The 23,226-nt window shown below is 66.6% G+C and overlaps 1 protein-coding gene across 1 annotated transcript in view; it reads right to left on the bottom strand.

Moving 5' to 3' along the window:
* Positions 1-23,226, bottom strand: part of NOTCH3 (notch receptor 3) — a 49,032-nt gene that overhangs the window by 3,894 nt on the left and 21,912 nt on the right. The window contains exons 8-31 of the mRNA XM_044994727.1: positions 22,856-23,041; positions 19,886-19,999; positions 17,989-18,102; positions 17,127-17,360; positions 16,469-16,579; positions 15,651-15,843; positions 14,223-14,368; positions 14,031-14,144; positions 11,526-11,645; positions 11,292-11,444; positions 10,197-10,425; positions 8,678-8,879; positions 8,150-8,303; positions 7,466-7,650; positions 6,714-6,846; positions 6,228-6,479; positions 5,798-5,910; positions 4,263-4,792; positions 3,223-3,543; positions 2,203-2,351; positions 1,769-1,991; positions 1,382-1,466; positions 931-1,093; positions 372-676 (exon numbers count right to left, since the gene is read on the bottom strand). Of these exons, the coding sequence (XP_044850662.1) occupies positions 372-676; positions 931-1,093; positions 1,382-1,466; positions 1,769-1,991; positions 2,203-2,351; positions 3,223-3,543; positions 4,263-4,792; positions 5,798-5,910; positions 6,228-6,479; positions 6,714-6,846; positions 7,466-7,650; positions 8,150-8,303; positions 8,678-8,879; positions 10,197-10,425; positions 11,292-11,444; positions 11,526-11,645; positions 14,031-14,144; positions 14,223-14,368; positions 15,651-15,843; positions 16,469-16,579; positions 17,127-17,360; positions 17,989-18,102; positions 19,886-19,999; positions 22,856-23,041 (4,529 nt within the window). The remainder of the gene's footprint in view (positions 1-371; positions 677-930; positions 1,094-1,381; positions 1,467-1,768; positions 1,992-2,202; positions 2,352-3,222; positions 3,544-4,262; positions 4,793-5,797; positions 5,911-6,227; positions 6,480-6,713; positions 6,847-7,465; positions 7,651-8,149; positions 8,304-8,677; positions 8,880-10,196; positions 10,426-11,291; positions 11,445-11,525; positions 11,646-14,030; positions 14,145-14,222; positions 14,369-15,650; positions 15,844-16,468; positions 16,580-17,126; positions 17,361-17,988; positions 18,103-19,885; positions 20,000-22,855; positions 23,042-23,226) is intronic.

Below are 23,226 nucleotides of genomic sequence, written 5' to 3'. Positions count from 1 at the left end.
TGCCCAGCCCAGTTCTCCCAGCATGGGCACAGCCAGGGGCCCTCGGAGCCCTCCCAGTGTGGGCAGAGTGGGAGCTCTCCAGGGGGTTGTTCTAGCAAGGGCCGGGTTGCCCAGGGGCTTGGCCAAGGATGTGGGGAGGGAAGACAACATCGTGGGGGAGCTCTGGTGGAGAGTGAGCAACTGGGGCCTGTCCCAGGTGGGTGAGGGAAGGCAGGAGCTCACCTGGAAGATGCCCTGGGCGTTGGTGGTCCCACAGGGTGGGTGGGGGATGGGGTCTCACCTGGAAGGCCCTGGGTGTTGGCATCATGGATGGGGTCTCACTTGGAAGATGCCCTGGGCGTCGGCATCACAGTGGGGGGATAGGGTCTCACCTGGAAGACGCCCTGGGCGTCGGCAGTCACCGCGGCGTGCAGCGGCGTGCGGCCCGTGTTGTCCTGGGCATTGGTGTCAGCACCGGCGTCCAGCAGGCGCTTGGCGGCGTCAGCCCGGGCGTAGCGGGCAGCCAAGTGCAGCGCAGTCTCACCCGTGCGGTCCGTCTGGGCACTCAGGTTGGCGCCCTGGCAGATGAGGTCCGAGATGATGTTGGCTGAGGAGTCGTCAGCCTCATCCTCCTCAGCCAGGTCGGTCTCCACACCGCCCCCGCAGAACGAGGCCAGCATGAGCGGAGTGAAGCCATCTGCAAGGAAAGCCGCCACCACGGGGTTAACTGGGGGCTGCCCCAGGGGCTCCAGCATGAGAGACCACAACTCCCAGCATGCTGTGTGGCTGAACTGGGACAGTGGTGCATGCTGGGGCTTGTGGTCAGCTGCCTATGCGGGGAGCAGCTACTCCATCCAAAGTTCCTCAGTGATGCTACTTCTCCCAGGGTGCAGCATGCCTGAACTGCATGCTGGGAGCTGTAGTCCCTGAGATGGAGCCATGCCCCCTTACCTGGCCCCCTGACATTGACGTCCATGCAGTCGGTGTCGAACTCGCCCTGGGGTGGTGTCAGGGCCATGGATGGTGGCATGCGGATGTCAGCTGCCACTAGGTGATGCTGTGTCCACTGGCGGCAGTCCACAGGGTCCTCTGAGTCCCCGCCCGGCTCCTCCACCTGGGGGAGAGCACAACCAGTCACAGAGCTGGTAGATCCTGCCCCAGCCCTGCCGCGGACTCCCATTCCCCCATCCCCTCCACCTCCCCAAGGTGGGATTTGGGTTATGACCCTATGCGGCTCTGAGCAAGGGGCTAAGTGCAGCACCTGGGATTCATCAGGACACCCCCACCCCGGCGCGTCACTGAGCCCCGCACCCCTCCTCCCCCACGTCACCAAGCCCAGCGCCCATCACTCATCTGGCCCACAGCAAGCCAGAGCTCGCTGCTGGTCCACAGGTGTTGGTACCTTGAGTCTCTTGGCCTCCGGGCACTCTGCATCCATCCAGTCATCTGAGTGTTCCCCCATCAGGCTTTCCCCTTTGCTGATGTTCCTGGAGGGAAGCCCAGAGCTTAGACCCCAGCCCCTGCCACACAGCCCCTGCCTTCTACCCCACCCACCCAGGGTTTCAGGGGGCCACTCTCAGGACATCCCCCCTGCACAAGGCACTGGGCAGCCATGGGGCGTGCAGGCAGAGATGGTCTGCACGCTGCCCCCTGGTGGTGGTAGTAGTGGTGGGGGCCTGCAGCAGGTAAAATCCCCCATGCTGCTGCAGAGAGTGGGGATCCCCCGGGCTCCAGGCCTGGGTGTGGGGAGCAGGCTGTGGGCTTGGCCCCGTGAGGGCAAGTCCCATACTTCATGCCCAAGGCGTCCTGGCCCACGGGCTCCCGCCGGTTCTTGTTGCTGTTCTCCTTCTTCAGGCTGAAGCCCTCCGGGAACCAGAGCGTGCTGTGCTCCCGCTTCCGCCGCGCCACCAGCACCCCCAGCACCAGGATCACCAGCAGGATCACGGCCGCTGCCACCACCACCAGGGGCACCAGGGGCACGGAGTCCGGGGACTTCGGCTGCAGCTTGTCACCTGCAGGAGTGGACGGGAGTCAGACCCTGCCTCTTGATACCCCGCCCCCACTCACCCCACCCCATCCTGAGACTCCACCCCTCCCACTCACTCCGCCCCTCCCAATACCCCACCCCCTTTCACTCACCCCACCTCTCCCACTCACCCCACCCTCTCTTGAGAGCCCTGCCCCCAAACTCCACCCCCTGGCCCCGGCCCCACCTGCACTCACTGTGCACAGCCTTGATGGGGTAGGGGAACTCCAGGCGCTCGACAGCGGCCAGTGCAGCCAGGTAGTCAGCCGCGCTGCGCGCATCAGGGAAGCATTTGTCTGAGGCCTGGACGCAGAGGCGGTTGTCAATCTCCAGGGTGACCACAGAGCTGGGACAGGGAGGGGGACAGTTACCAGTGGCCTCGCCCACAGTGGTGCCAAGGCCCAGACTGTAGGGGGCCTGGGCACCCCTTGCTCCACATGGAGCCCTGGTGCAAGGCGGGTTCAGCACTCCCTGCAGCAAGGGCTGTGCACGTCCCAGAGCAGGCGTGGCCCAGGGAGCGGGAGCTTGGTCCCATGGACCATGTGGTCTCTGCCAGGCTGCCAGCAGCTGCTTAGCACCATTGTGCTCTCCCTGTCCCTACCCACTCCCATCTGGGTCCCAGGGCCGGGCAGGAGGCAAGGCCCCTGGATGCTGCCCCCAGAGCCCTTGCTGCCGTCTGAGAGCACAGGGAGTGGGTGACAGGCACCAGCTGAGCCACCCCAAGACCCGCATCAGAGCGGGTGGTGAACCCAATTGCTGATTGAAGGCAGCTGCGTGACACCTCTGGGAGCAAAGGGCTGTGTCGTGGTGCAAGTCAACAGACAACTTCCTAGTGCCTGCCCCAGGGCTGGCTCCCTCCACCGGCACTGGCTCCTACTCCCAGTGCCAGCCCCACAAAGCGCTAACCAGCCCCACCTTGGCACCATCCCCCTGTACCAGTCCCCCCAGGCCCTTGGCTCCCTCCCCCGCTGCAGCCCATGGGGCTACATCTTCCCCTCTCCCCCCATGGCTCACAGGGCTGTCTCTCTTCCCCACCCCCCGGCTGTGGCCCACAGCACTGCGTCTCTGCCCGAATCCCTATGGCTGTGGCCCACAGGGCTTTCTCTTCCCCCCACCTCCTGGCTGTGGCCCAAATCTCCCCGCCACTCCCTGCGGCCACATCGCCCCCCCCAACTCCCCATGGCCGCAGCCCGCGGAGCTGCGCCTCCCCAGCTCACCCAATGACCTCACGGCCCAGCTCACGGCGGCGCAGGCGGCTGGGCCGGTAGAAGGGCTCGATCATGTAGTTGCCGTCCCTGTCGAGGCGGAAGCGCAACGAGGTGCGCAGGATGGCGCTCAGCTTCTGCAGGAAGGTGGTGCTGGTCCGGCGCAGCTCGTCGGGGGGCAGCAGCACAGTGATGACCAGCACGCCGCTGGCCAGGTGCTCTGGCATCTCGCGGGCGCAGTCCAGCCCGTCCCAGCCACACTCCTCATTGTTGCAGCCCTGGTCGCACTGCCCGTCAGCGAAGTGGTCTGAGCAGTACTTCTCATACACAGGGCTGGGGGGTGGGGAGGGGAGAAGGGAGGGCATGGTCAGCGCACAGCCCCACCCAGCCCCGCCCCACCTAGCCCCCAGCCCTATCCCATTCTGGCCAGCCCCCCTCAGTCCCGCTGGGCACCCCAGGGCACCGGGGTCACTGGGCTCCTGCAGCAGAGACTGCATCACACAGTGAGAAACATCTTGGACATGGCTCCAGTGCCCACAGCCATCTTTGGCCAGCAGTGAGTTTTAGCTACCACAGCCCCGCGCTCCACCCCAGAGCCATGTGAGGGGTCCCTGTATAAACAGCCCGCAGGCCCCACACCAGAGGGGGCTGCACCTCAGCTGGGTGAGAGGTCCCTGGATAAATACTCCCCCCACACGCCACCCCACAGGGGGGCACATCTCAGCGCCAGGCGAGGGGTCCCTGTATAAACAGCCCCCATGCCCCACCTGGGCACAGCACCAGGATTAAAGCAAAAGCCATGGGATCTGCACTAGGGACGACTGCCCAGGGCCTCATTTTCACATGTCCTCCACAAGACACCGCCCCCAGGTGCACCGCGCACACTCACCACGCCGGGACACTGTGGGGGGAGAGCACCCCCTACAGCACGGCGCCCCCCAGCACCACACTGGGGCAAGTGCAGACTCTGAAGGGAGAATGCCTTCTGTAGAGTCCCCCACAGCACCTCCCTGGCCCATTGCCCTGCCCCCCCAGCCCAGCGCCCCCCTTACTTGCAGCTGCGGTCGCGGCTCTTGCAGTCGAAGTTGTCGTAGAGGCACTCGGCCGTGTTGCAGTCCTCGTCGCACTGGCTGTTGTTGAACAACTGCCAGCACTGGCGCTCCTCACACTGCTGCCAGGGGTCGCCCACCAGCAGGGAGCAGTCGCCCCCGTCCCACTTGCAGGCAGGGCTGTTGCACTCCTTGTCGCAGTAGGAATCTCCTGCCTTGGCAGCGCACTCCTCCTGCAGGCACTGCAGCTCCAGGAGCTGCTGGAGCTTCTGCTCGCAGTGCAGGCCGGAGAAGCCACTGGGGCACAGGCACTGGAAATGGGGAGGCCAGGACATCTCTATGCAGGTTCCCCCGCTGAGGCAGGGCGCACTGGTGCAGCTGCTGTTGGCCCGCAGGCGGCAGTCAGAGCCGGTGAAGCCTGGCAGGCAGGAGCAGCGGGCACCCAGCACTGTGTGCTGGCAGCTGCCCCCGTTGAAGCAGGCGAGCTCCCGACATGACAGCACACTTCGCTCACAGTTGGGCCCGGAATAGTTCTGGGGAGGGGCAGGGAAGAGGGTGAGAGAGATGGCACCGGGACCAGGCCACGAGCCAGAACCACCTCCTGCTTGCCCAGCAGCGCTGGGACCTGGACCAAAACTGACCCAGAACCAGGATCTCCTCATCCAGCAGCACCAGGACCCAGACCAGAACAGGCCCCTCCGCCTGGCGTGTATATTACAAGGTCTGAACTAATTCCTGTGTGACCAAGTGCAGAGCTGTTAGACCCACAGCCCAGCACCACTGCAAACGGCCCGGGGTGGAGAACCCAACCCAGCCCAGCCCTTCCCTTGCTGGCCCGTTCCAGGGGCTGTTTCCAGTCTGAACGTGTCCAGCTCCCAGCCGCTACATCACATCACACCTCAGTCGCTAGGCCCAGGAGCCCAGCCTGGGCTCCACTCCCCTGCCCCTTTCCCCCTGGGAAGCTGAACTGCTCAGACTCCCTGCTCTTCGGATCCTTCCGCCATTCTCGGGGCTCCCCTCTGACCCTCACCAATGTACCAGCATCCCTGCACTGTGGGACCAGCACTGGACACAGGAGTCCGGCAGCTGCTGCACTAGTGCCAGGTACAAGGTAAGAGAACCTCTCTATGCCCGTCTGGGCATCCCAGGATTGTGTTAGCTCCTTTGACCATAGCGTTGCACTGGGCGCTCACATTCAGCTGATTATCCACCCCCCCAGGTGCCATGGGAACCCTACCCCACCCCATCCTCAAGTGCCATGGAAACTGCCCCTCCCCCCCGCCCCCGCATGACATGGGAACCCTCCCCCACAGCAGGACCAGCCTGCTCCCCCGGGGCACCAGGACCAACACCTAAACCCTCCCCTGCAGCACCAGAACCAAGATGCCCCTCTTCAGATCAGAGCTCAGCCTGCAGCTCCAGGACTGGAATGGCGGAGCAGGCCCCCAGCCCCATTCCCTCGGCCTGGAAGACTCCAGGCTGTGCACGGCCAAAGGCAGGCGCCCAGCGCCCTGCACCTTCCCACGCAGGGCACTCACCGGGGGGCAGCGGCAGGTGTAGCCCAGTGGCGTGTTCACCGTCATCTTGCACTGACCACCGTTCTGGCAGGGCTGGGACTCGCATGTGTTCACGATGTTCTGGCAGCGCCGGCCTGCGGGGGGGAGCAGGGGCCCAGGGAGGCGTCATGGAGAGTCCAGGGAGAGGGGAGCTGCCCCCCCACCCCACCTCCAGCACTGCTCCCAGAACTGCCACCTTCCCACAGCTCAGCCCCTCATGGGTGCACAGACCCCCAGCCTCCCTGTGCCAGCCAGACCCCAAGCCTAGAGAGTCCCCACCTCCCCAGGGGTTTCCCCTTCTCCCACCCTGCACTGAGTGCACCCCATTGACATGCACCCATGCCCCTGGTGTAAACGCCCCGTGAAGCCCCGCCCCTTGCCTGGGTGTAGCCTCACCCCTCGGCACACTCACCCGTGTAGCCCGGCTTGCACATGCAGTGGAAGTCGTTGGCGCCCTGCACACAGTCCAGCGTGCGTTGGGGCAGGCAGGGCTTGGCCAGGCACTCATTGATGTCGCCCTCGCAGCGCTCGCCTGTGTAGCCCGGGGGGCAGTTGCAGCGGTAGCCACCTACCCGGTCCACACACGTCCCGTTGTTCAGGCACTTGGGTGCCCGGCTGCCAGGGCTCGCAGCGCAGTCGTCCTCGTTGATCTCGCACAGGACACCTGGGGGGCGGGGGGCAGAGACCTTGCAGCCCCCGGCGTAACCAGAGCACCCCAACCACCCCATCCTGTGGGGATCTGGCCCCCCAAGGAAACCAGGCCCCATCCCCCAACCTGAGCCCCCTGTCTCACAGGTACCCTCCCTCCTGGGAGTAACCAGAGCCACCCCCTCCCCCAGTAACCTGCCTCCCATCGCCCCCCCCACGGTGCCTGGCCACTAGCCTGGCTTGGCCTTACCCAAGGTTCCCGGCGGGCAGGAGCAGATGTAGCGCCCGATGAGGTCGATGCAGGAGCCCCCGTTCTGGCAGGGGTGGGACTGGCACTCGTCGATGTCGTACTCGCAGTTCTTGCCCTCGAACCCTGGTGGGCACTGCAGGGAGACACAGACACAGCCAAGTCAGGGCCCTGGGCCCCAGCTCCACTCCTGAGGGCCCCACCTTAGGGCTGCCGAGCCCCTCAGCTCCACCCCCTCCAGCCACAGAGAGGTTAAACGAGGCCTCATGCTGCCACCACCAACCCCTCTCCACTGCTGTGGGGAGCCACGGAGCAACATCGGGGGGAGGAGGAGGACTCACCCCACATCACAAACTGTCAACAACAGAGCTAGGAAGAGAACCCAGGAGTCCTGGTCCCAGATCTCCCCCCTTTCCAACCACTAGACCCCACTGCCCTTCCAGAGCCAGGAATAGAACCCAGACATCTTGGCTCCCAGCACTTCTGTTCCAACCAGTAGACCCTGCTCCCTTCCCAAAGCCGGAGACAGAACCCAGGAGTCCTGGCTCCCAGGCCCATGCTCAGACCACTCTTGGCTGCCCTGCTCCGAGGTAAGCCCATCTGAATGTGCCTTGCTCAGTATCCCCTTGGCCCAGCTGCCCTCGCGGTGGGGGAGGGGGGGCACAACTCCTGCAGCTTCCCCGCCCCAGCAGCCTGGCTAGAGCTGGTGGCAGCACCTGGAGCCCCTTCGTGCAGCCCCCGTCCCTGGGACTCACCTCACAGTCGTAGCTGCCTATGAAGCTGTGGCAAGAGGCACCGTGCTGGCAGGGGTTGGGCTGGCAGGGGTTGACCTCGCTCTCACAGTAGCTGCCCGTGTAGCCTTCCTTGCACAGGCAGTAGTGGGTGTTGCCAGCGTCGACGCACTGGCCCCGGTAGTGACACACCTGTTCCTTGGAGACCCCTGCCCCAGACAGACAGACAGAGACTTGATGCCTTGTGCACAGCCCACGGGCCCAGCGCAGCTCCAACAAGGGAAACCATGGCACGGAGAGGAGAGGGACTCTGGCTGTCAGCCCCCCCTGCTCTAACCACTAGATTCCCCCACCCCCTCCCAGGAGCTGGGGATAGAACCCGGGAGTCCTGACTCACAGCTCCCCCAGCTCTAACCACTAGACCCTCCCCCCTTCCCTCCCAGAGCTGGGGATAGCTGTGGGGGTACCAAGAGCATTGCTGGAGCAGATGTGGCTGGGACAGCAGGGCCCAGTGGGGGCAGGGCAGGGGCCAGGCTATACTTGAGCTGACAGCTCCACCCAATAGCTGCCCTATGGGCCCCCAACATCTTTCGAGGGCACTGGAGACCCAGATCCCTGAGCGAGGGCAGTGCCTGCCAAGGACAGACCCCTCCCAGCCCAGCCTGGCAGGGACTAGTGGGGGTCAGTCCTGCCCAGGGGTGCCCTCACCTCGATGAGCTGCCACCACCTCGCAGGAGACGTTGGGAATGTCACAGTAGCGGCCAGTCCAGCCCCCCGGGCACTCACAGGTCAGGGCCGTGCCCGTCTGCACGCAGCGGCCCCCGTTCTGGCAGGGCGAGCGCCTGCACCAGTCCACCAGGGTCTGCAAGAGAGGGGGAGTTAGGGGACAATGTACTCTGGTGGGACGCGACCTGGGGAACCAATATAGCCCTGGCTGGGCTCCAGCAATGCCAGGTCCCCGCCCCCAACCACACTTGGGTGTGGATCCCCTGCCCCCATAGGCCAGGCCTCTGCCCCCCACCTGACTGGGGTGTTGGATTCTCCCCATCCCCTGAGGCCAAGGCCCTGGCCCCTGCCTCCCACCCCCCACTGCACTGGGCTGTTGGATTCCTCCCCCGCCCGAGGCCAGGCTCCCCTGACAATGCCAGGCCTCACGTTCACCCTCCCCAGACGCTGGGACCTTGTGTCCTTGCCCCTCCCCACCAGGCCACCGCCCACCCCCGGGGCAGGGCTCACCTGGCACTGGGCACCCGTGTAGCCCTGGGGGCAGGTGCAGCGATAGGACTCCACGCCGTCCAGGCAGATGCCCCCGTTGAGGCAGGGCTGGGACTGGCACTCATCGATCTCATGCTGGCAGTGGGTGCCCGTGAAGCCGGCACGGCAGCGGCACGTGTAGGAGTTCACTCCATCCAGGCAGGTGCCACCATTGAAGCAGGAGCTGCAGGGTCACAGGCAGTTAGCTCGAAGCCTCATTCGCCACCTATCAGTACAACCCCTGCCCCCCAGCAACACCCCCACTCCTCCCCTTTGTCCCCTGCCCCCCTACAGCCACCTCCACCCCACCGCCCTAGCACCACTCTCTCAAGGGTTCCCGGCTCTCACTGGCTGGGGCCAGGGTCTGGCAGCGCTGAGGGAAGCTAGAGCTAAGAATCCCAGGGGCAAGGTTCCCCCTGAAGGGATGAAGCTCCTTGCAGATAGGGGTCCTCTGGGGACAGGGAGATGGGGATTGGGGGTGCTCCCTGATGGGGGCTGGGGCTCACCTGTCAGTGCACCCCTGCACCTTGAGCTCACAGGGCAGCCCAGGGGAGGCTTTTTTGGGGGGGGGGGGGGAAGGACACGCTTACCTGTTGGTGCACTCTTACACGCTGTGCTCACAGTGCGGGCTGGCCCAGCCCAGGGGATGGGAGGGGGGTCCCCGGTCAGGTGGGGGGGGGCCTCACCTGTTGGTGCACTCCTGCACGTTGTGCTCACAGTGTGGGCCGGCCAAGCCCAGGGGATGGGAGGGGGTCCCTGGTCGGGCGGGGGGGGAAGGGGGAGGACTGACTCACCTGTCATTGTGCTGTTGTGCTCGCAGTGCAGGCCGGCCCAGCCCAGGGGATGGGAGAGGGTCCCTGGTCGGGTGGGGGGGGGGGGAAGGGGGAGGACTGACTCACCTGTTGGTGCACTACTGCACGTTGTGCTTGCAGTGTGGGCTGGCCCAGCCCAGGGGATGGGAGGGGGGTCCCGGGTTGGAGGGGGGGCTCACCTGTCAGTGCGCTCCTGCAAGTTGTGCTTGCAGTGTGGGACGGCCAAGCCCAGGGGATGGGAGGGGGTCCCTGGTTGGGAGTGGGGGGGACTGACTCACCTGTCAGTGCGCTCCTGCACATTGTGCTCGCAGTGTGGGCCAGCCAAGACCAGTGGATGGGAGGGGGTCCCTGGTTGGGGTGGGGGGGCACTGACTCACCTGTCCGTGCACTTCTGCACATTGTGCTCGCAGTGCAGGCCGGCCCAGCCCAGGGGATGGAAGGGGGTCCCTGGTTGGGGGGTGGGGGGAAGGGGGAGGATTGACTCACCTGTCGGTGCACTCCTGCACATTGTGCTCGCAGTGCAGGCCGGCCCAGCCCAGGGGATGGAAGGGGGTCCCTGGTTGGGGGGTGGGGGGAAGGGGGATGACTGACTCACCTGTCGGTGCACTCCTGCACATTGTGCTCGCAGTGCAGGCCAGGGAATGGAAGGGGGTCCCTGGTCGGGGGGGGGGGGGGGGGAACTGACTCACCTGTCCGTGCACTCCTGCACGTTGTGCTCGCAGTGCAGGCCGGCCCAGCCTGGGGCGCAGGTGCAGGTGAAGCTGTTGACGTAGTCGGTGCAGGTGGCGCCGTTGCGGCAGGGGCTGCTCAGGCACTCATTGGTGTCGCTGGCACAGCGCGGGCCCGTGAAGCCCGGCAGGCAGGTGCACAAGAAGGAGCTGATGCCGTCCTGGCACGAGCCACCATTCAGGCAGGGGTCTGCGGGCAGGTAAGTGGCAGGGTCACAAAGCGGTGTCAGAAGGGGCCAGAGGATCTCAGCCACTTCATGGCCTCCAGCCAAGCCTCCCCTCCCCCGTGGGCATTCAGGGCAGGCACCCCCAGGGAGAGATTCACCCCCACATCCCTGTCATTCCCAGAGCCCTTCCCCCACTCACTCACGCAGCCCCCTCTGGGGAAGGAGCAGCGGCTGATCCCCAGCCCCACAGCCCTGCTGCCCAGTCGCTTGGGTAGGAGGGGAAGGAGAACCCAGCACGAGCAGGCTGGGCAGGCCCAGAGGCAGCCCTCGGGAAGGGTTTGTCCAGGACAGCGTCAGCGCAGCCCATGGGAAACGGCGGGATGATGGGGCAGCAAGGACTCGGTGGGAAATCTCCAATTAACAGCGCCTCCTGCCGGACAGCACCCCTAGCAGTATGCTGGGGCACCGGCTGCAAGGGGAGAGCGCCCCCTACTGAGCCCCCCGCTCCACAGCGCAGCGCCCCCTAGCACCATTCTGGGGCACCGGGTCAGCAGGGACTGCGAGGGGCGAGCGCCCCCTGCTGAGCCCCCTCCTCCACAGCACAGCGCCCCCTAGCACCACTCTGGGGCACTGGGTCAGCAGCGACTGCGAGGGGAGAGCGCCCCCTGCTGAGCCCCCCGCTCCACAGCACAGCACCCCCTAGCACCACCCTGGGGCACCGGGTCAGCAGGGACTGCGAGGGGAGAGCGCCCCCTACTGAGCCCCCCGCCCGCAGCCTGCAGGGCTGGGGTTCCACACGGTGCCCTGGCTGGGCTGTCGGGTGGCAGAGCCAATCAAGCTGGTGTGCGGTACCCCGACGAGTGCGCGTGAACCCTTCCCCCACACTCACTGGGGGAGCAGTCGTCAATGTCTGTCTCACAGTTGGTGCCTGTGTACCCCGGCCGGCAGGTGCAGCTGTACCCGCCATGCAGGTTGGTGCAGGTGCCCCGGTTCCGGCAGGGGGTCCGGTCACACTCATTCACATCCACGTGGCACCTCTGACCTGGCGGGGAGGGAAAGGGCACAGGTCAGAGCGGGTGCGGCAGGGAGGCCACGGGGGAGGGGCAGAGCAGAGGGACGATACCTTGCCAGCCTGGGGGGCAGCTGCAGGTGAAGCCCTCGTAGTCGGGCGTGTGGTCGCAGACCCCCCCATTCTCACAGGGGTTAGGGGAGCAGGGTGTCAGCACATTCTCGCAGTTGCGGCCTGCAGGCAGAAGGGGGCGATGGTGAGAGCAGTTCTGACTCTCCCACCCAGAGTCAACATGAGGCCTCTGCCCTGGCCACAGGCCTTGCTCAACACAGGAACTGCCCTGCCATGAGTCCCAGAACCATGGCGACCTCCCCACCCCCAACCACACACCCCAGAACCACAGGGACCTCCACCCACCACAGCACACCTGCCAGAACCACGGAGACACCCCCGCCATCCCACCACCCACCCCAGAACCACAGGGACCCCCAACCACCACAGCACACCTGCCAGAACCATAGAGACCACCACCACCCACCCCAGAACCACAGCAACCCACCCCCTGGCCCCACCACCCACCCCAGCACACCTGCCAGAACCATAGAGACCACCACCACCCACCCCAGAACCACAGCAACCCACCCCCTGGCCCCACCACACACCCCAGAACCACAGGGACCCCCACCCACCACAGCACACCTGCCAGAACCACGGAGACACCCCCCACATCCCACCACACACCCAGAACCACAGCAACCCACCCCCCTGGCCCCACCACAGACCCCAAAACCACAGGGACCCCCACCCACCACAGCACACCTGCCAGAACCACGGAGACACCCCCCACATCCCACCACACACCCAGAACCACAGCAACCCACCCCCCTGGCCCCACCACAGACCCCAAAACCACAGGGACCCCCACCCACCACAGCACACCTGCCAGAACCACGGAGACACCCCCCCCATCCCACCACACACCCCAGAACCACAGCAACCCACCCCCCTGGCCCCACCACACACCCCAGAACCACAGCACACCTGCCAGAACCACGGAGACACCCCCCCATCCCCCCATCCCCCCCAGAACTACAGCGACCCACCCCGATGGCCCCACCACGCACCCCAGAACCACAAGGACCCCCACCCACCACAGCACACCTGCCAGAACCACGGAGACCCCCACCACCCCCCACCCCAGAACCACAGGGACCCACCCCGCTGGCCCCACCACCCACCCCAGAACCACAAGGACCCTCACCCACCACAGCACACCTGCCAGAACCACAGCGACCCACCCCCCTGGCCCCACCACCCACCCCAGAACCACAAGGACCCCCACCCACCACAGCACACCTGCCAGAACCACGGAGACACCCACCCCAGAACCACAAGGACCCCCACCCACCACAGCACACCTGCCAGAACCACAGAGACCCCCACCACCCCCCACCCCAGAACCACAGCGACCCACCCAACACAGCACACCTGCCAGAACCACGGAGACCCCCACCACCCCCCACCCCAGAACCACAGCGACCCACCCAACACAGCACACCTGCCAGAACCACGGAGACCCCCACCACCCCCCACCCCAGAACCACAGCGACCCACCCAACACAGCACACCTGCCAGAACCACGGAGACCCCCCACCACCACCCACCCCAGAACCACAAGGACCCCCACCCACCACAGCACACCTGCCAGAACCACGGAGACACCCCCTCCATCCCACCACCCACCCCAGAACCACAGCGACCCACCCCCCCTGGCCCCACCACACACCCCAGAACCACAGGGACCCCCACCCACCACAGCACACCTGCCAGAACCACGGAGACACCCCCCCACCACCCACCCCAGAACCACAGGGACCCACCCCGCTGGCCCCACCACCCACCCCAGAACCACAAGGACCCTCACCCACCACAGCACAGCTGCCAGAACCACAGCGACCCACCCCCCTGGCCCCACCACCCACCCCAGAACCACAAGGACCCCCACCCACCACAGCACACCTGCCAGAACCACGGAGACACCCCCCCCATCCCACCACCCACCCCAGAACCACAGGGAACCCCACCCACCACAGCACACCTGCCAGAACCACAGAGACCCCCACCACCACCCACCCCAGAACCACAGTGACCCACCCCCCTGGCCCCACCACACACCCCAGAACCACAAGGACCCCCACCCACCACAGCACACCTGCCAGAACCACGGAGACACCCCCACATCCCACCACACACCACAGAACCACAGGGACACCCACCCACCATAGCACACCTCCCAGAACCATGGTGACCCCCGTTCCCTCCAGAACCACAGGAAATTCCCACCCCACTCAGAACCATGCCCCCCCCACCGTACCCCACCACACCTCCTAGAACCACAGGCACCCCCCGCACCCAACACTCCACCTAGCCTGGCCTGCCCGCCCCCCCCAAACCACAGGAACCCCCCCCCCCAACACACACACACGCTCATTCCACCTGGCCTGGCACCCACCCTGCCCCCAAACCACAGAGACCCCCCCACCCCTCCTGGCTCCCAGAAACAGGCCCTCCCCACTTGGCCCGGGCACCCTGTTCTCCCCACAATGGGCACAGCCCCACCTGTGTAGGGCAGGTCACAGAGGCAGGTGTAACTGGCGATGGCGTCGATGCAGGTGCCCTTGTTGAGGCAGGGGCTGGAGAGGCAGTCATTGATGTTTGTCTGGCAGTAGGTCCCTGGGAGGGAGACAGAGGGTCAGTTGGGGAGAGGGAGAGGGGGACTGGAGGGGGAGGGGGGGATGCGGGGGCACGTACCCTGGAAGCCCTCCTTGCACTTGCAGCGGTAGCCGTTGACGTAGTCAGTGCAGGTGCCCCCGAACTGGCAGGGGTTGGACTCACACTCGTTCTTGTTCAGGTCGCAGTTGGTGCCAGCCCAGCCCGGCTCGCACTCGCATTTGTACCTGTGGGGGAGGGGGCGTCAGTGCAGGTCCTGCCCCATGGGGACCCCACTCTGTGCCTCCAGGGCTCTCTGGGGAACTGGCACCACACAGCAATCACTGGGATGGAGCCGCTGGGTCTAGGGGCTCCCCCTGGCAGGGCGGACAAGTGCATCACTGCCCCTGGGGTGGGTGGGCGCAGTGCTGCCCACAGGGCACGCCAGAACAGAACAGGACAGGCAGGTGCAGCACTGCCCCCAGATGGGCAGGGCAGGGCGGGCAGGGGCAGGACAGAGCAAAACAGGCAGGTGCAGCATTGCCCCCAGGTTGGGCAGGGCAGGCAGGCCCAGCGCCGCTCCCCAGGTTGGGCAGGGCAGGCCCACCGCCACTCCCTGGGTTGGGCAGGGCAGGAGGGCAGGCCCAGCACTGCTCCCCGGGTTGGGCAGGGCAGGCGGGCGGAGCGCTGGCCACAGAGTGGGCAGGGCAGGGGCGGGCGGCAGGGTGGGGCAGGGGCAGGCAGGACAGGGTGAGGACAGGGCAGGTCGAGGACATGGCAGGATGGGCAGACACAGGCAGGGCGGGGTGGAGGCAGGTCGGGGTGGGGCAGGGCTGGGTGGATACACGCAGGGTGGGGCGGGGGCAGGGCAGGTCGAGGCACTGTGGGGAGGATGCAGGGCAGGATGGGGCGGGGTAGGGCAGGGTTGGGCGAACGCAGGCAGGGCGGCGTGGGGGCAGGGCAGGGGGCGGCGGACGCAGGCAGGGCAGGTCGGGCAGATGCAGGCAGGTCGAAGCAGGGCAAGTGTCACCGGAGGCAGGGCAGGGCCGGGGGCAGGCTGGGTGGGGTGGGGGCAGGGCAGGGCTGGGCGGACGCAGCCAGGGTGGGGCGGGGGCAGGGCAGGTCGAGGCACTGTGGGCAGGATGCAGGGCAGGGTGGGGCGGGGTAGGGCAGGGCTGGGCGGACGCAGCCAGGGTGGGGCAAGTCAGGACAGGGTGGGGCGGGGGGCCAGGCAGGGTGGGGGGATGCAGGCAGGGTGGGGCAGATGCAGGGCTGGTCAGGGCAGGGAGGGTGGATGCAGGTAGGGCATGTTGGGGCAGGGCAGGGAGGGGGAAGGGTGGGCAGACGTGGGCAGGACAGATGCCGGCAGGGCGGGGTGGGGGCAAGGCAGGCGGACGTGGGCAGGGCGGGGTGGATGCGGGGCAGGGAGGGCGGATGCAGGCAAGGCAGGTCGGGGGAGGGCAGGGACATTCGGGCAGGGGCAGGCAGGGCGGGGGCAGAGCGGGCGGGGCGGATGCAGTGCTCCCTCACCCATTGATGTCGTCGCGGCAGACTCCATGCACACAGGGGCTGCTGCTGCACTCGTCCACCTCGGAGTAGCAGTGGGGGTCGTGGAAGCCCTCAGGGCAGAGGCAGGTGAAGCCGTTCTCGCCGTCCAGGCAGGTGCCGCCGTTCTGGCAGGGGCTGGACGCACACTCGTCGATCTCCACGTTGCACAGGGGACCTATGAGACACGCCCGCTTGGCATGGGGACCGCGTATGGCTCGGCCCAGGGCACCCCATGGCCTAGCCACCACACACCCCCAGAGCCAAGACCCCACCCCCCAGGGGGTTTTGCTGCCCCAAGCATGGTGGGAGCCTTCAGTGGCATTTCTGTGGGAGGTCCGCCCTGGTCACGCGGATTCGGCGACGGTTCTGCAGGAGGTCTACTGGTCCCGTGCCTTCAGCGTACCCACCGCCGAATTACCGCCAAGGCCGCGGGACCAGCAGACCTCCCACAGAAACGCTGCTGAAGGCTCCCTGACTGCTGCCCTCATGACGACCGACACGCCACACCCCCCACCAGCTTGCCGCCCCAGGCATGCGCTGGTGCCTGGAGCCGCCCCTGCCTGCCCAGCCCTCCAACACCAGGGCCCCACCCCCCAGAGGCAAGTCATGGGGCCCTGCTCCCACCCCCCATCCACCCCCACAGACCTAGGGCCCCACCACCCCACAGTTAGGCCCCACCCCAAACAACCCCCCAGAGCCAGCCCCCTGCATCCCCATCCTCTCAGAATCAGGGTCACAGGACCCCACCCCCATCCCCCAGAGCCAGGGCTCCCTGGAGCTGGGCCCCGTCCCTGCCCCACCTGTGAAGCCGGGCTTGCAGATGCAGTCGTAGCGGTTGATGCCGTCGCGGCAGACGCCGTAGTCGCAGGGGTTGCTGGCGCAGTCGTCAAAGTTCACCTCGCAGTTCACACCTGGGGAGAGGGGCCGCCTTACATCCGCGCCAGCCAGCCAGCCACCGGCAGCACCCCACAGCACGCGGGGAACCCTCAGCCCCATGGCCTGGCCAGAGCTGGGCATGTGGGCTGGGAGGGCAGGAGCAGCGGAAAGGGAGCTGGGGGAATAACATATCCCTGGGGACAGCACATGCCCTAGGGCTAGGCAGGTGGGATTGAGGGGAGCCAGTGGAGAGATGGGGACTGGGGGTGGGAGGCACAGTGTGTTCTGAGGTGGGGGTAGTGCATGTCCCAGGGTTTGGGGTAATGGAAGCCAGAGGACCCAGGGGAGGGAGGGGCCATGGATCTAGAGGGGGAGTGAGGGGGGCAGCATAGGCACATGGTGGGAAGGAGCACAGTGCACCCTGGGGTGGGGGGGGAAGTGGCTGTGCACCCCTGGGGGTGAGGTGGGGCACAGTGCGCCTCTGGGAAGGAAAGGGGCTGTGGACCCTAAGGGTGGGAGCAGGGGGTGGGGTGGGGCCACAGACCTGGCCAGCGTGACGCAGGCCCCCAGCCCTGCCCCCACCTGAGGTGCCTGGCAGGCAGTTGCACTGGTACTTGTTGATGCGGTCGATGCACTTGCCCCCGTGCTGGCAGGGGCTGCTGTGGCACTCGTTGAGCTGGTTCTCGCAGCGGTAGCCGGTGTAGCCGGCGGCACAGGAGCAGGTGAAGCTGGCGATGCCGTCCAGGCAGCTGCCATGGTGGCAGGGGTCAGGTGAGCAGTCGTCAATGTTCTTCTCGCACAGCGTGCCCTCGAAGCCTGGGGGGGGGGAGCGGAGGGAAGGCGGGCAGTGCCAGGTTTGTGTGATGCTGGTGTGGCCCTAGTGCCCTGCAGCCACATGGCATGTGGGTAGCGCCACCCCCGCCTGCTGGGGAGGGGATGCCCACGTGGGACAGACTCCAGCAGCTCCATTCTTGTCCCGTCTCCAGATGCCGGAGGGCCCCGGACAGCCCAGACCCATGGAATGTGACCCCAGCCACAGGCTTGTGGGGGTCCCCAATGCAGGCAACTGGTCCCACTCATTGCCAGACCTGGCTCTCCATCCTCCATGCTGTGAGGGGAGGGGGCGCCTATGGGGCAAGGGGAGCCCTCATAGAGTGTGGCTGGTAGGTGGGTCCCAGCCTTGGCACTGGCTCCCCCTCCCCGGGCACCACGAATGCTTGTTTAATACAGATGTACCCCTGACCGTCTTATGGTTGGGGGTGCAGCTGCAGTGTCTTCCCCAGACTGCTGGGAGGGGGCCCTAGCCACGCCTGGGAATGGGGGTGCTATGGGGCACCGCTGCCCCCTGCTGATGGGAAGAACTATTGTGGCCCCTGGGGAACAAGCTGCCCAACCTGCGCTGAGGCCACGGAGCACCCAGGTCTCGGCGCCAGCCCTCACTCACCCTCAGTGCAGCGGCACTCATAGGCGTTGGGCCGGTCCATGCACTTGGCACCGTTCTGGCAGGGCGTGCTGGCGCACTCGTCAATGTCGATTTGACACATGGAACCAGAGAAGCCTGGGCACAGAAAGGCAGGGGGCTCAAACGTATGCCGGGGCCCTGCACTGCCTCCCCATGGAGCCCCCAGTCCCCACCGGGTGTTCCCAGTTCTGGGGTGGGGTGCAGCTTGGAGCAACTTCAGGCAAAGGCTCCAGGTCAGAGTTGGGTGATGGCAAGGGGCTGGGGGGAGGGGATGCCACAGGAGTAAGGGGGACAGGGATATGCTGTGGTCAGGGAGTAGGCCACAGCGGTGGGGGGAGCTAAGCTCTGAGTTGAGGGTGCAGGCCCCAGCGATGCAGCGGGGTGCAGGGTCCAGGAGTGGGGCTGGGACAGGAGAGGAGCTAGGGTGGGGTGGGGGTGCAGGATCTGGGGATGGGGCAGAAGAGGAGCTCTGGGATGGGACACATGGTCCAGGGGTGGGAGAAGAGAGGAACTCAGGGGCAGGGTGCAGGCTCTGGGGGTGGGGACGGGGGCGGGGCTCCAGGATGGGGTGCAGGGTCTGTGTGGGAGGGGGAGAAAGGCTTTGGGGAGGGGCTGGGTGTGAGCTTTGTGGATCTGCGAGTGAGCTGGGTAGAGGCATCCTGTCCTAGAGGCGGGTGCTGTGCAGGACCATGGCACAGGCTCCCCACTGGGCCCAGCAATGGGGCAGGCCAGCTCCCCTCCCATCCCTATCACCGGCGTCTGCCCCACATGTAAATTGGGTTCAGGGGGCTGTGTGCCAGCAGGGGAGGCAGCCCCAAGAGAACAAAGGTGCCATTGTCCCCAGTCAGCAGGGAGAGCCGTGGCCTGGCTGTCCATCAGCCCCGCAAGAAGTGGCCTCCAGGATGAAAGAAGCCGTGCAGGGGGCCGGGGGGTGTTATGCTTCCCCAGCGAGTGCTCCCTCCCCTCTGCCCTACAGGGCCCCCTGCTGCTGGGCCCAGCCTGTCCATCCCGGGGCACTTCCATGGGCCCAGTCCTCAGCCCCAGGAGGAGCCCGGCCAGGCCGCGCTGGGAGCTCCGTGCCTGCCCCCAGCCCATGGCCCCGGGAGGAGCCCGGCCAGGCCGCGCTGGGAGCTCCGTGCCTGCCCCCAGCCCATGGCCCCGGGAGGAGCCCGGCCAGGCCGCGCTGGGAGCTCCGTGCCTGCCCCCAGCCCATGGCCCCGGGAGGAGCCCGGCCAGGCCGCGCTGGGAGCTCCGTGCCTGCCCCGAGCCCATGGCCCCGGGAGGAGCCCGGCCAGGCCACGCTGGGAGCTCCGTGCCTGCCCCCAGCCCATGGCCCCGGGAGGAGCCCGGCCAGGCCGCACTGGGGGCTCCGTGCCTGCCCCGAGCCCATGGCCCCGGGAGGAGCCCGGCCAGGCCGCGCTGGGAGCTCCGTGCCTGCCCCCAGCCCATGGCCCCGGGAGGAGCCCGGCCAGGCCGCGCTGGGAGCTCCGTGCCTGCCCCCAGCCCATGGCCCCGGGAGGAGCCCGGCCAGGCCGTGCTGGGAGCTCCGTGCCTGCCCCGAGCCCATGGCCCCGGGAGGAGCCCGGCCAGGCCGTGCTGGGAGCTCCGTGCCTGCCCCGAGCCCATGGCCCCGGGAGGCGCCCGGCCAGGCCGTGCTGGGAGCTCCGTGCCTGCCCCCAGCCCATGGTCCCGGGAGGAGCCCGGCCAGGCCGTGCTGGGAGCTCCGTGCCTGCCCCCAGCCCATGGTCCCGGGAGGCGCCCGGCCAGGCCGTGCTGGGAGCTCTGTGCCTGTCCCCAGCCCATGGCCCCAGGAGGAGCCCGGCCAGGCCGCGCTGGGAGCTCTGTGCCTGCCCATGGCCCCGGGAGGAGCCAGACTCACCAGAGGGGCAGGTGCAGGTGAAGCCATTGACGCCGTCCCGGCAGATCCCGCCATTGACACAGGGGTTGCTGTCGCACTCGTCAACATTGATCTCGCAGAACGTGCCGCTGAACCCTGCAGCCAGAACCCAGAGGGAGCATTAGAGACGGGGCACGGGCGGAAGAGCTCCCTGGGGCAGGAGTGAGGCTGCTTGCAGGGGCCACGTGGGGCAGGCAGCGGCATGCGGCAGGGGAGGTAGCAGGGTACGTGGGGGCAGGGCAGCGCCATGGGGCAGAGGCGGCGAGGAGGTGGCAGGCTCTGTGGGGGCCGGGCAGCGCCATGGGGCAGGGGAGGCGAGGAGGTGGCAGGCTATGTGGGAGCAGGGCAGCGCCATGGGGCAGGGGAGGCGAGGAGGTGGCAGGCTATGTGGGAGCAGGGCAGCGCCATGGGGCAGGGGAGGCGAGGAGGCGGCAGGCTCTGTGGGGGCAGGGCACTGCCATGGGGCAGGGGAAGCAACAGACTGTGTGGTGTTAGGCTGCACCATGGGACAGAGAGGCTGCGGGGGGGTCTGGAGTAAGCCCATTACCAGAAGGGTTTCCATCACTAGGGCAGTGGGATCTCCCTACGGGGTGTGGGGATGGGTGGGGGGGACGACGGACACAGGCTGCAGCAGTGGGAGCTCTTGCCCCATGTGGGTTGGGACAGGAGAGGGCAGTGTTGGGGGGCAATGTGTCTCCAGGGGGGAGGGGGAGAAGAGCTGGGGCAGCAGCAGACACAGCAGTCTGAGGGAGCAGGGGGTGCCCAGGCTATGGAGAGCGGAGCCAGCCCTGCCCTCTCCCTCCTGGGGCTCAGCAGCCCGGTTTCCACCAGAACTGTGACCCCAGCCCATGGACAGGCTGCTCCTATATGGCCGGAGGGCCTTGCCCCCTGGGGCTATGGCTCCTCCTCCAGCTGGCCACATGGGGTGGGGAGACCACAATGCATTTGGGAATTCCTGCCCCCCCCAGCCCCCATTAAAATCTGGGAGCCCCCTTTCCCCATAAATTCCAGTGCCTCTGAGCCCATAGATCTGGGGCAGGCCCAGAGCACCCTCCAGCCTCAGCATGGCAGAGCTCCCGATGGCTGTGCTGCCCTGGCTGTAAATGGAGGGGACCTGGGGGCTCCTAAACTATTATCCCCCCGGCTTACTATCCAGGCCCCACCCCGACCCCAGCTCTGCCCCATGGACACACCCAGCTCAGGGCTGCCAGTACTGCTGGTTTGGGGGCAGTGGGTCCCCTACAAAACTGCATGGTTTGGCGGGGAAGGGCGGGGGCGCTGGTGCTGCCTGGGTCAGGGACTTTAAGGAAGCATCAAGCACAGGGAGAGTATTTCATGCAGAGGTGAAACGCTCGCCCACGGGCCCAGGCCGGTCAGTGGCAGAGCTGGGGAGACAGCATTCTGGAGTCCTGGCTCCCAGGCCCCCTGCTCTACCCACTAGGCCCCACACCCCTCCCAGAGCTGGGGACAGAACCCAGGAGTCCTGACTCCCAGTCCCTGCCCAGAACTAGGAGAGCACTGAATCCTGCTCCACGCTCTGAGCTGAGCAATGTGAGTGGCTCCCGGAGCAGCCAGGCAGCCGGCATGTGGAGTCCGCGGGTTGGTTTTGTGCCCATTCCCTGGTCCCCACATCACTGGCGCAGGCATCGGGGCAGAGGCTCTATGGCTCCTTCACCCTCCTGCACCACAAGGGGCCTGTTTGGCCCCCATCCCGTCAGGATGCCCAGGCACCAGCACGGAACAGCAGAGCACCAGGGTGCTGGACTGGGGGAGAGGGCCCAGTGCCCTGGCGAGTGCTGTGCCGGCACTGCCCCTCCCCCCCACCAGCCTCACAAAGGGCTGAAATTAATGAAGGGAAGATTCCTCCCCACAGGGGGTAGCGGGGAGACAAAAAGGAGCAGCCCAGCCCCGCGCAGGCCTCCCCCCTGCCCCATTAGTATTCCAGGCACAGCCCTGCACTCCCACCGTCTGGCTGCCGGCTACGCGCCCCCTGCCCCTCCAGCACCTCCACAGCCAGCCTCCCAGTGCTTAACTTGTGCCAGGGCTTGGGAGCTCATAGCCCCGGCACCTCTGGGCTTGCCACATCTGTTATGCTTGAGCCCTGGCACCTCTTTCATTCCAAATTAAGCACTGCATCCTTCCCTGCCAGGCCCAGCCCCTGGGATCCCGCCATCTGCCGCCATCCCTCGCCCCAACCGCCTGGGCTTCCCAACGGCTCCCAACCCCTGGGAGCCGAGCCAAGCCAGGATTCCCTGCTCTGGACAGGAGAGGAATGCAGGCCAGGCTGGGCTCTGCCCATGGGAAACCCTGTCACAGAGGGGCACCCAACGCCCATCCAGCCCTAGCCTCTCAGCTGGGGCTGGCTAGAGCCAGCTGGGATACAGGGCAGGGGACCCAGGTTCTCATCCTGCTGGGCACTGGGCTGAGTCTCAACAAACTCACTGTGAGGTGTTGTTAGACTGGGGGGCAGGAGGACAGAATCACCTCTCTCATTCCCAGATACTCAGGCCAGCCAGCCCCTGGATCGACAGCACAATGCTCACCTCCCCTAGCTGGGGAGAGAATCCAGGAGTCCTGGCTCCCAGTCTGCCCTGCTCTAACCACCAGACTCCCCTCCCTTCCCAGAGCTGGGGATAGAGCTCAGGAGTCCTGGCTCCCAGTCAGCTTCACAATCACTTAACCAGCATTTGGCATCTTGGGGGATAAACTGGCCCCCGTTCCTCAGGCGATCTGGCGCTCCTGGACACAGGCTGTTCTCAAGAGTCCTGGTGTAGGGGTGGGGTGGGGTGGGGTGGGGAGGGGGAAGGGTGTAGAGCCAGTCTCCCCTCAAGGCAGGGACCCAGCCCCCGAGCACACACATTCCCAAGGGCTCCAGGGCTGCAGTTCAGCTGTTATGGGGCAGGCCGAGCTGGGCATCCCACAGGCAATGCAGGGGGTGGGGTGAGTGCTCACCCGCCATGCAGATGCAGGTGAACTCCCCAATGCGGTCGAGGCAAGTGGCATCGTTCTGGCAGGGCATGGACAGGCACTCGTTGATGTCAGTCTCACAGCGGGGACCCGTATAGCCGCGCCCGCACTGGCACTGGAAGGAGCCCTGCGTGTTCACACAGCGGCCAAAGTGCTCGCATGGGTTGGCACCTGCAGGGATGTGGCCAAGTCAGAGATGGGGCTTGGACCAGACCCCCCGAACCCCTGCCTCACCCCAATCCCAGCCAGGCCTCCCCAACCCCAACCCCATCACTGAGCAAAGGGCCAGGCCTCCAGCTCCCCTCCCTCCAATCTTGGCCCAGCCAACCCTACTCCAACCCTATCACTGAGAAAAA

Source organism: Mauremys mutica, chromosome 20, assembly GCF_020497125.1.
Source record: "Mauremys mutica isolate MM-2020 ecotype Southern chromosome 20, ASM2049712v1, whole genome shotgun sequence".
NCBI lineage: Eukaryota > Metazoa > Chordata > Testudines > Geoemydidae > Mauremys > Mauremys mutica.
The sequence above is the reverse complement of the archived record's forward strand: the minus strand, read 5'-3'. Positions and strand labels throughout refer to the sequence as shown.